This window comes from Macrobrachium rosenbergii, chromosome 21, assembly GCF_040412425.1.
Source record: "Macrobrachium rosenbergii isolate ZJJX-2024 chromosome 21, ASM4041242v1, whole genome shotgun sequence".
NCBI lineage: Eukaryota > Metazoa > Arthropoda > Malacostraca > Decapoda > Palaemonidae > Macrobrachium > Macrobrachium rosenbergii.
The window spans coordinates 34,456,773-34,468,440 of NC_089761.1; the positions used below are offsets into that span (position 1 = coordinate 34,456,773).

General features: G+C 37.5%; 1 protein-coding gene across 2 annotated transcripts in view; it reads right to left on the reverse strand.

Annotated features, from left to right (window-relative positions):
• The window catches only part of LOC136849906 (sialin-like), a 69,949-nt gene extending 64,203 nt beyond the window's left edge, over positions 1 to 5,746 (reverse strand). The window contains exon 1 of one of the 2 annotated variants that reach the window (XM_067123421.1): positions 5,656 to 5,746. In XM_067123421.1, coding sequence (XP_066979522.1) covers positions 5,656 to 5,686 — 31 coding nt within the window. In that variant the 5' untranslated portion in view covers positions 5,687 to 5,746. The remainder of the gene's footprint in view (positions 1 to 5,655) is intronic. The other variant, XM_067123422.1, reaches the window with a different exon arrangement.
• Between the last annotated feature and the right edge of the window lie 5,922 nt (positions 5,747 to 11,668).

Below are 11,668 nucleotides of genomic sequence, written 5' to 3' on the forward strand. Positions count from 1 at the left end.
TCTCTCTCTCTCACTCTACGTACACAAGTTAAGTACAGAAGGTTAGAAATATATCAATAAGTAAATAATTATATATACATGTATACATATATATGTATATCTTAGTTTATAATTTACACACACACATATATATATACAGTATTTTATATATAAATAACATATATATATATATATATATATATATATATATATATATACAGTATATATGCTTATGTATATATAAATATATATATATATATAAGCCTATATATAATACATACATACATACATACACACACACACACACACATATATATATATATATATATATATATATATATATATATATATATATATATATATATATATATATACATACAGAGAGAGAGAGAGAGAGAGAGAGAGAGAGAGAGAGAGAGAACCCCCTAACTATTCAACAATGCCATCTGGAAGGCAGGAAGTTAACTAATACCAGTGTAATCGAGAATACTGCAAAAAAAAAAAAAAAATAAATAAAAAACCACAAAACCAGAGAACTTATTCCGAAGACCGGCCAGAAAAGAGAATAAAACCAGTCGCCGAACCGCTTATTTGAAGCGCTTAATGCATTCTCTCTTTCGCAATGTATTTAAGTACCATTAATTCGTCTTCAATTCTTGGGCGATGGACGTAAATACTAAAACGCCATTATCTTTGCTTGATTAAGATTTCACCGGGAGGCCAGCGTGTGTTGACGTAATAATAATAATAATAATAATAATAATAATAATAATAATAATAATAATAATAATAATAAACCTTCATAAGAGTATTCTAGAATAATAATAATAATATTAATAATAATAAACCTACATGAGCATAATCTATAATAATAATAATAATAATAATAATAATAATAATAATAACAATAATAATAAACCCATATAAGCGTATTCAATAATAATAATAATAATAATAATAATAATAATAACAGGTTACACTCTAACAACCGCTAATAATAATAATAATAATAATAATAATAATAATAATAATAATAAGAAGAAGAAGAAGAAGAAGAAGAAGACAAGGGAAAAAGAGGAGGAGGAGGAACACGAAGAAGAAGAAGAAGAAGAAGAAGAAGAAGAAGAAGAATAAAACATATAATAACAATAATATGCAAATTGTTTTCAGCTAGAGACCATATTGGCACGCTCTGCTAAAAGGAAAAGATATAAGCAGCAGCTCTTCAATAATTATAATAAATTATAATGATACGCAGTAGCATCATATTAATTCAGCACGAGAACTTCTCTTGAGTTGGATGTGAGTATAATGAGTGATATAATGTGATGTGAGTATAATGAGTGAAATAATGTGATATGAGTATAATGAATGATATAGTGTTATATAAGTATGATGAGTTATATACTGTGACATGAGTATAATGGATATGATGTGATATGGGTATAATGAGTAATATAATGACATGAGTTTAAGTAGTGATATGAGAAATGAGTATTATGTGTGATATAATGTGACATAAGTATAATGAGTAATATGTGATATGACTATACTGAGTGATATAATGTGACATCAGTATAATGAGTCATATAATGAGTAATATAATGTGATGTGAGAATGAGTGGTGTGTGATATGAGTATAATAAATGATATAATGTGACATGAGTATAATGAGTGATATGTGACATGAAAATATCGAGTGATATGCTGTAATATGAGTATAATGAGGGATATATCATGAGTATAATGAGTGTTATAATGTGAAATGAGTATAATGAGTGATATGTGACACGAGTATAATGAATGATATAATGCATGATCTGGCACAAGCGTACACGTGCACTTGTTCACACGTGATGTGGGCATGGGTGTTACTGCTTCGGTTTGTATGTTTTGTGTGTGTGTGTTTGTGCGTATGTGATTATTCTTCCTACGTGTACTTTATGCTATAATTTATTATAATTTTATCTATATATAAACACACACATACATGTATGTATATGTGTATATATACATGTATATATATATATATATATATATATATATATATATATATATATATATATATATATGAGAGAGAGAGAGATATAGAGAGAGAGAGAGAGAGAGAGAGAGAGAGAGAGAGAGAGTATACTATAACACAGTGACAAAATTATACTGGCGAGTTAAAAGAATTCGACAAACGCAAACAAACCAAAATTACGACAAACAAAAACAAAAGTAAAACAGAAAGAGTCACAAAAATTGTCGGGACGAATAAAATGGCAGAGTGCCTCACACCGGACTCATCCGGTTTCTTGCCCAAATGCCAAATATATTAAAATATGCAAAAAAATAAAAATAAAAAAAGTTAAGTAAAACTTTGCACGATGCGAAATGAGTACGAACTCGGCCACAAGGTCACTTAGGCTACTCTCACTCTCTCTCTCTCTCCCTCTCTCTCTCTCTTGACACATTAATGCATTTGGGGTCATTGGTCGTGGGCGAGAATAACTAATGCATATGTCTAAATGAACGGTTTCCACCACTGCGGTGGGAGTGGCGGTTGGGTGGGGGAAAGACTACCTCGTCGAGGTCCTCTCTCTCTCTTTTCTGTTACCTCGTCGAGGGCCCTCTTTCTCTCTTTCCCATTAATAATAATAATAATAATAATAATATATCTATCTTTCCCATTACCTCGTCGAGGCCCTCTTCGTTATATCCTCGTAGCCCTCACTACTTTCACGTTACCTCGTCGAGAGGTCCCCTCTCTCTCCCGTTACCTCGTCGAGGCCACCTTTCTCTCCCTTTCCAGATACTTCGTCTATGCCACCTTTCTCTCATTCTTATTACCTCGTCGAGGCCCTCTCTACTCTTCCACTTACCTCATCGAGGCATACCCTCTCCCTCCCGTTATGATGGCAGGCATTCTCTCTATCTCTCCACCCTAACTGCTACCCACAACAGTCGTCTAACAACCAGGTACATCATTCACTACTTCAGGGAAACCGGAATTTTAAGGAATGCTCTCATCTTTTCCACAAACGCCAGGTCATTGATTCGAACCCGGATCGACCAGTTAGGAGCAAGATCGCTTACCACGCGAGCTACTAGGCCGGGGAGAGAGAGAGAGAGAGAGAGAGAGAGAGAGAGAGAGAGAGAGAGAGAGAGAGAGAGAGCATGAACACGCAAGCTTTCATTTTTGCACTCGGAACTTCGCTGAGTTGCCAATTGACCGTTTTGCATAATAATAATAATAATAATAATAATAATAATAATAATAATAACAATAATAATAATAATAATAATAATAAGTGCCTAATCAAAATCGAAAGGGAAGACAACACCAATAATAATAATAATAATAATAATAATAATAATAATAATAATGTTAATAATAATAATAATAATCAATATATCTTTTATATACTACGACGGACGAATTACGTTACATTGTCCTAAAATAATAATAATAATAATAATAATAATAATAATAATAATAACAACAATAATAATAATAACGAATATATCTCCTCTATTCACCACGACCTGACGAATTGGGTAACATCTCTTCCTAAAATAACTAGGCGTAACCTGATCTAACTTTGATGTTAAGTCTACCTGTCTCTCTTATATCTTTGTCTTTGTATCTCCGAACCCGTGGTGGAACGAGGATATAGTATAGGTTGCCCCTGCCATAGGCCTCCCAAAAAAATAAATATGGCGCAAAGGGATGTACTATATATATGAAAAGCTTTGTACTGATGTAAGTTTGTCTTCACTGAGAAGTTGGAATATGCACGATTAGGTGGGTCGGTCGTGTGATCAGTGCCAGTGATGGAAATGAATGAATATATATCATATATATATATATATATATATATATATATATATATATATATATATATATATATATATATATATATATATATATATATATATATATATATATATATATATATATATATATATATATATATATATATATATATATATATAGAGCTTCAGGGTTCCTCGTTGGGCGAGTGGGTTCCATTCTCAGCTAGCATTCTGCTGGCCGTGAGTTCGAATCTCCGACCGGCCAATGAAGAATAAGAGGAATTTATTTCTGGTGATAGAAATTCATTTCTCGCTATAATGTGGTTCGGATTCCATAATAAGCTGTAGGCCCTGTTGCTAGGTAACCAAATTGGTTCTTAGCCACGTAAAATAAGTCTAATCCTCGGGCCATCCCTAGGAGAGCTGTTTTAATCAGCTCAGTGGTCTGGTTAAACTAAGGTAGACTTATAGAAGTTCAGTAACAAGCGCTTTCACATTTATTCGCGCATCATTTGGGCACAGAGACACAGTTGAAAAGATGGTTACAAGGTACACAAAACGAACAGGAATACCAGATGGTTAATTGCCAAAGGGTAATAAACAGAGAGATAGTCCAGGATAATCCGGGATCACGCGGTCACTAAAACCATAGACCTAACCAGAAGAGATACGGAAGTTTAGCCATAAAAATCCAAAAAACATGTATAAAACTGAATACCAGATGGTTAGCTGTCATGTATAAAGCTGAATCCCAGATGGTTAATTGTCAAGGGGTAATAAACAGAAAGATAATTCAGGATAATCCGGGATCAAACACTTAACCATGAAAGATACGGAATCTTACCCATTCAAAGTCCAAAAACATGTATAAAGCTGAATACTAATTTTATTGTTTATATTTATCAACAACTTTTTTTAATTATATATATATATATATATATATATATATATATATATATATATATATATATATATATATATATATATATATATATATATATATATATATATATATATATATATATATGCATGCGTGCTTCAATAAACAGTCCATGGATTCGTCACTAAGCCACGTTGTCCTTATAAGTCGAGACTGCCGCAAAATGTTTACATTCGTTTTATGGTCTCTCTCTCTCTCTCTCTCTCTCTGCCCTTTATCTCGTATCTGCCCCTCCACCCCTCCCTTCCCTCTCCGGTCTCTCTCTCTCTCTCTCTCTCTCTCTCTCTCTCCCTAACCGGGCTAAAACAACTTTTACTTTCGTTGACTACAAAAGGTCACCTTCATTCATAATAGAGTTCATTTTACGTAAGAGTGATAAGTTAAGTCTTTGTATCCAGTCATAGTAATAACAATAATAATAATGACAATAATAAATCTGTTACAAAGGTATCAATATCATTGTTATCATTATTAAAATGATATGATTGTGATACAGCAAAAACAGCAATTATAATAATAATAATTACAATACTGAAATTCTCTTCAGGAATAGCAATATCTCTCTTTCATATATGTATATATAAATATATATATATATATATATATATATATATATATATATATATATATATATATATATATATATATATATATATAAAAAGGAAACATACATACATACATAGGACTTTCATCCCAGCATTTTGGGAGAAAAATAAAAAAAAGTAAAAGCAAAAATAAAAGTTCGATTGTACCAGCTACCATAGCAACAGCCTTCTTTACGCGCCCCCCTCGGGAAAACGCAAAACAAGGAAAAAAATATAACGTTTACGCCGAGGTCATTCCCGACGATACGCCTTCGCCAAGACGAATGGTACCATCGTTTTCGTCTCCTCAATAATACATGACCCGAACAGGTCACTGAACGACGATGACCTTACCTGAGCACTTTTTAGTCTGCGTTTCGTCCATGATGTCTGGCCTCAGGCGCTGGAGCGGCACATCCACCCACTAGGACTGACAACAACACACTGGCGTACGTCTGGTTGGTGTCGGCTGAAGGAGTCTCGCGCCGCGTGGGTTGGGTGTGGACCCTATCCCCCACCCCTTCCCGCACCCCGACCCATACAATCCCACCCGTCCCCCTAGACCCCTCCCAATAAACCCCCCACCACCCACCCACACCATTACTCGCGTTCATGAGTGACGCAACTCCCATAATGCATCTTTCGCGTTTCTAATAAACTGGCTCGTGGTCCTCCCGTGGGGTCACGTAGGGGTCACACGGAAGCGAAGGGGCATGGGTGGGTCAGGTGCCCAGTCGTAGCCGAAATTAAAAGTCACTTAACACGTAAAATGCTAGGCCGATGCACCCGTAGGGAAGGGCAGGGGTAGGGGTGGGGAGGGAGAGGCGCTCCGGTGCCATATTCCATACGGGGCGAAAAAGAGGGTGAGGACGTATGAAGGTGACTCCTCAGGCGCCCGCCCTCAGCATTCTGAGGGGACATCCCGCCGCCCTTCACCTGCCAAACCCATACCCACAAACACGCCCACAGAGAGAGAGAGAGAGAGAGACAGACACCACCCAAACGCCCCTTAGACCCATGCAGGCCCTTCTGAAACCGCCGCCAATAGGAAGCCGAGGTTGCACAAGAGGTCACTTCGTTCCCTCAAAAATAGACCGAGGCAGAGATTCTTAGGGTGAGGGGAGGGGGAGGGGAGGTAGGGAAGTTGATGATCACGTGATCAACATTGGATGAATAATATTCAACTCCTGAATTGACTGAAGTTGCAGAATTTGAATTTCCCGCGCTTTTTTTTGGACTCTAAACTATACCGAGCCAGAAATTCTAAGAGTAAGGGGCGGGGGGGAGGGGGAGGAAAAGTTGATGATCACGTGATCAACATTTTGATGACGATGAGGAACCAATGTATGAATTCAACGCCTGAAATGAATAAAGTTGCTGAATTCCAATTTCCCGCGCATTTATTTTGTATACGCCGAGTCTGAACCGACTGGAATAAGGTGTGCAAATGAAATAGGCCATGTGCCCTCCTCCCTCCTCCCCCCCTCTCTCTCTCTCTCTGGCGCTCTCTTTATGCAAATTAGGATGACCGCTCAGAGCGTTCTCTTGCTCTTTCAATTCCCAATTTCTAATTCTCCCTCTCACTCCCCATCTCACTTTTTCTATTTGTGTGTGTGTGTGTGAAAACTAGGCCTATTTCACTTTCTTTTATAAATCAAGAAGAGAGTTTATACTTTCTTTCTGTGTTGTGGGTGAAAAGTAGGCCTATCTCTCACTTAATTGTAATTCAGGAAGAGAGTTATACCCTCTCTCTCTCTCAATTAAGGCAAACCAGGAACTCCACCTGAACTCACTCACTCTCTTTCTCTCTCTCTCTCTCTCCAGCAAACCAGGAAGAGAGAGAGCGTAGGCCAGTGATGAAAACTCACGCAAACGGAGCAAAAAACGAGGCCTCCATTCTAACTAGACGAGACGTCTGATAATCAGACATTTGAGAGCCGAAATAGACACGCCTCGGGAGTATTCTTAAATTCCCGGCGGTTGTAGAGAAGAATTCTCCCGCCTGAGGGCCTGGTCGCACTAGTTGTCAGACTTTCAGATTGTTTGTTTTTTAATCCACTGCCGCCTGCACCATGCAACTATAAGGGTTGTTAACGCCTGAGACAAAGGTTATAGAGTTATAGGAAAGGTTGTTTGAGCCTCACTAGGCCGATCTGCGTCTAAAAGTGGCGTTTCAAATCGCTGACGCAGATGGCAAAGGGATGGGAATTAGTTCTACGTTTATATAGACTAGGTTTATAGAGATAAATTTTCCATAAACAAATGTAGGTTTGTATAGAGGACATAAATTGCTAATGAATGAATCTAGGTTTTTTTCGAGGACATAAATTGTTTATAAAAAAATCTAGGTTTGCATAGAGGACATAAATTGTTTACAAACAAATGTACGTTTGTATAGAGGGCATAAATTGTCTACAATCAAGTGTAGTTTTGTTTAGAGGACATAAATTGTTTACAAACAAATGTAGGTTTGTATAGAGGGCATAAACTGTCTACAAACAAATGTAGGTTTGTATAGAGGACATAAATTGTTTACAAACAAACGTAGGTTTGTATAGAGGACATAAACTGTCTACAAGCAAATCTAGGTTTGTGTCGAGGACATAAATTGTCTACAAACAAATCTAGGTTTGTATAGAGGACATAAAATGTCTACAAACAAATCTAGGTTTGTATAGAGGACATAAATTGTCTACAAACAAATCTAGGTTTGTATAGAGGACATAAATTGTTGATAAACAAATGCAGGTTTGTACAGAGGACATAAACTGTCTACAAACAAATGTAGGTTTGTATAGAGGACATAAATTGTCTACAAACAAATGTAGATTTGTGTCGAGGACATAAATTGTCTACAAACAAATGTAGGTTTCTATCGAGGACATAAGTTGTTTACATACAAATGTAGGTTTATATAGAGGACATAAATTGTCTACAAGCAAATCTAGGTTTGTATAGAGGAGATAAATTGTTTACAAACAAATGTAGGTTTATATAGAAGACATAAATTGCCTACAAACAAATGTAGCTTTGTAGAGAGATCATAAATTGTCTACAAACAAATCTAGGTTTGTATAGAGGACATAAATTCTCCATAAACAAATCTAGGTTTGTATAGAGGACAGAAATTGTCTACAAACAAACCTAGGTTTGTATAGAGGACATAAATTGTCTACAAACAAATGTAGGTTTGTATAGAGGACATAAATTGTCTACAAACATGTAGGTTTGTATAGAGGACACAAATTGTCTACAAACATATGTAGTTTTGTATAGAGGACATAATTGTCTACAAACAAATGTAGGTTTTTATAGAGGACATAAATTGTCTACAAACATATGTAGGTTTGTATAGAGGACATAAATTGTATACAAACAAATGTAGGTTTGTATAGTAGACAAAAATTGTCTACGAACAAATGTATGTTTGTATAGAGGACATAAATTGTCTACAAACAAACATAGCTTTGTACAGAGGACACAAATTGTCTACAAACATATGTAGGTTTGTATAGAAGACAAAAATTGTCTACAAACAAATGTAGGTTTGTATAGAGGACATAAATTGTTGATAAACAAAAATAAGATTGTATCAAAGAAGGTGTCACCTAAACTGCCCTATTTGCGGTCGCTTCTACGTTTCAACTCCAATGACCTTACGTCACGTTTTACCCTCGCGTGAATGACCTTTCTTTTTGACAATGACACGAAGAAGACCTGGCCACGTGACCGCAGCCTGTTCCCCAGTACCTGACATCCACACACGCGCACGCGCACAAACACACAGCAACTGCGAAACGGAGAATGTCCGCCAGTGTCAGGAACTTGCTGACAAGTAGAGTGAATTCGGTAGCGTCTCTCTCTCTCTCTCTCTCTCTCTCTCTCTCTCTCTCTCTCTCTCTTTCTCTAAGGAATCAAGGCAATTAAGATAAGTATTCTTTCTTGCAAGTGTAAAATATATACATACATTACATATATACTTATACATAAAATATATAATATATATATAATATATAATTATATATATATATATATATATATATATATATATATATATATATATATATATATATATATATATATATATATATATATATATAATTATATACCTGGAATCCCAGTACAAAGAAGGATTCAACAAAATCCTCTGAAGCAAGAAAGGCATAGGATTGTATCCTATCCCTGAAAGAAGGTAGGATCTCTTGCTGTACAATACAAGAGCATTATACATCGCGCATTATACATTATACATTTTTCTCAGTGATTGCTTAGGAGCCCATGGACTCACATCCTCTCTCTCTCTCTCTCTCTCTCTCTCTCTCTCTCTCTCTCTCTCTCTCTCTCTCTCTCTCATTGTTGCTTTGTATATCATCTCTTTTTGTCTGTTTCTATTTCTCTCTTTCTCTCATTACTATAAGTAAAAAATGAGAGAGAATGATAGATATCTAAGATATAATCTCTCTCTCACTCTCTCTCTCTCTTTGTCTCTCAATGTACCCTAAGAGGTTCATGACTCTCTTTCCCTCTCTGTCGGAGGACGTTGGACCCCTATCTCGCTCTCTCTCTCTCTCTCTCTCTCTCTCTGAAACCAAATAACATCTCTCTGTCTCTCTCTCTCTCATTTGTCTCTAAATGTACCCTAAGATTTTCATCACTCTTTCTCTCCCTGTCAGAGGACGTTTGACTACCCCTTTTCTCTCTCTCTCTCTCTCTCTCTCTCTCTCTCTCTCTCTCTCTCTCTCTCTCTCAAGAACTAAGTTTTAAAATTCAAATCATTCGCATAGCTAACAGTAGACGTTTCAACCTTTAAAAAATTCCCCCCCCTCTCTCTCTGTCTCTCTCTCTCTCTCTCTGTCTGTCTCTCTCTCTCTCTCTCTCGCTTTGGATAACATCCCTTTAAGAGTTGTAGGATCAGTCATTGGGATTCCCCTTTCGTGCTACTGAGGACACTGTCTGTCCGTCTGTCTGTCTCTCTGCCTCTCTTTCTCTCTGTCTGTCTGGTTGGCTCTCTCTCTCTCTCTCTCTCTCTCTCTCTGTGTGTGTGTCTGCTTGTCTCTGTCTATCTGCCTCTCTTTCTCTCTGTCTGTCTGTCTGTCTGTCTGTTTCTCAGTCAGTCTGTCTGTCTGTCTGTCTCTCTTTCTCGCTGTCTGTCTTTCTGTCTGTTTCTGCCTCTTTTTCTCTCTGTCTGTCTGTCTGTTTCTCTTTCTCGCTGTCTGTCTGTCTGTCTCTCTTTCTCGCTGTCTGTCTTTCTGTCTGTTTCTGCCTCTTTTCCTCTCTGTCTGTCTGTCTGTTTCTCAGTCAGTCTGTCTGTCTCTGTCTGTCTGTCTGCTTCTCAGTCAGTCTGTCTGTCTCTGTCTGTCTGTCTGTTTCTCAGTCAGTCTGTCTGTCTCTGTCTGTCTGTCTGTTTCTCAGTCAGTCTGTCTGTCTGTCTGTCTGTCTGTCTGTCTGTCTGTTTCTCAGTCAGTCTGTCTGTCTGTCTGTCTCTCTTTCTCGCTGTCTGTCTTTCTGTCTGTTTCTGCCTCTTTTTTTCTCTGGCTGTCTGTCTGTTCTCAGTCTCTTTCTCTGTCTGTCTCTCTTTCTCGCTGTCTGTCTTTCTGTCTGTTTCTGCCTCTTTTTCTCTCTGTCTGTCTGTCTGTTTCTCTTTCTCGCTGTCTGTCTCTCTTTCTCGCTGTCTGTCTTTCTGTCTGTTTCTGCCTCTTTTCCTCTCTGTCTGTCTGTCTGTCTGTTTCTCAGTCAGTCTGTCTGTCTCTGTCTGTCTGTCTGTTTCTCAGTCAGTCTGTCTGTCTCTGTCTGTCTGTCTGTTTCTCAGTCAGTCTGTCTGTCTCTGTCTGTCTGTCTGTTTCTCAGTCAGTCTGTCTGTCTGTCTGTTTCTCAGTCAGTCTGTCTGTCTGTCTGTCTCTCTTTCTCGCTGTCTGTCTTTCTGTCTGTTTCTGCCTCTTTTTCTGTCTGTCTGTCTGTCTGTCTGTCTGTTTCTCAGTCAGTCTGTCTGTCTCTGTCTGTCTGTCTCTCCGTCAGTCTGTCTGTCTCTCTCTGGCTGTCTGTCTGTCTGTTTCTCCGTCAGTCTGTCTGTCTCTCTCTGGCTGTCTTTCTGTCTGTTTCTCAGTCAGTCTGTCTGTCTCTGTCTGTCTGTCTGTCTGTTTCTCAGTCAGTCTGTCTGTCTCTCTGTCTGTCTGTCTGTCTGTTTCTCAGTCAGTCTGTCTGTCTCTCTCTGTCTGTCTGTCTGTTTCTCCGTCAGTCTGTCTGTCTCTCTCTGGCTGTCTGTCTGTCTGTTTCTCAGTCAGTCTGTCTGTCTGTCTGTCTGTTTCTCAGTCAGTCTGTCTGTCTCTGTCTGTCTGTCTGTCTGTCTGTTTCTCAGTCAGTCTGTCTG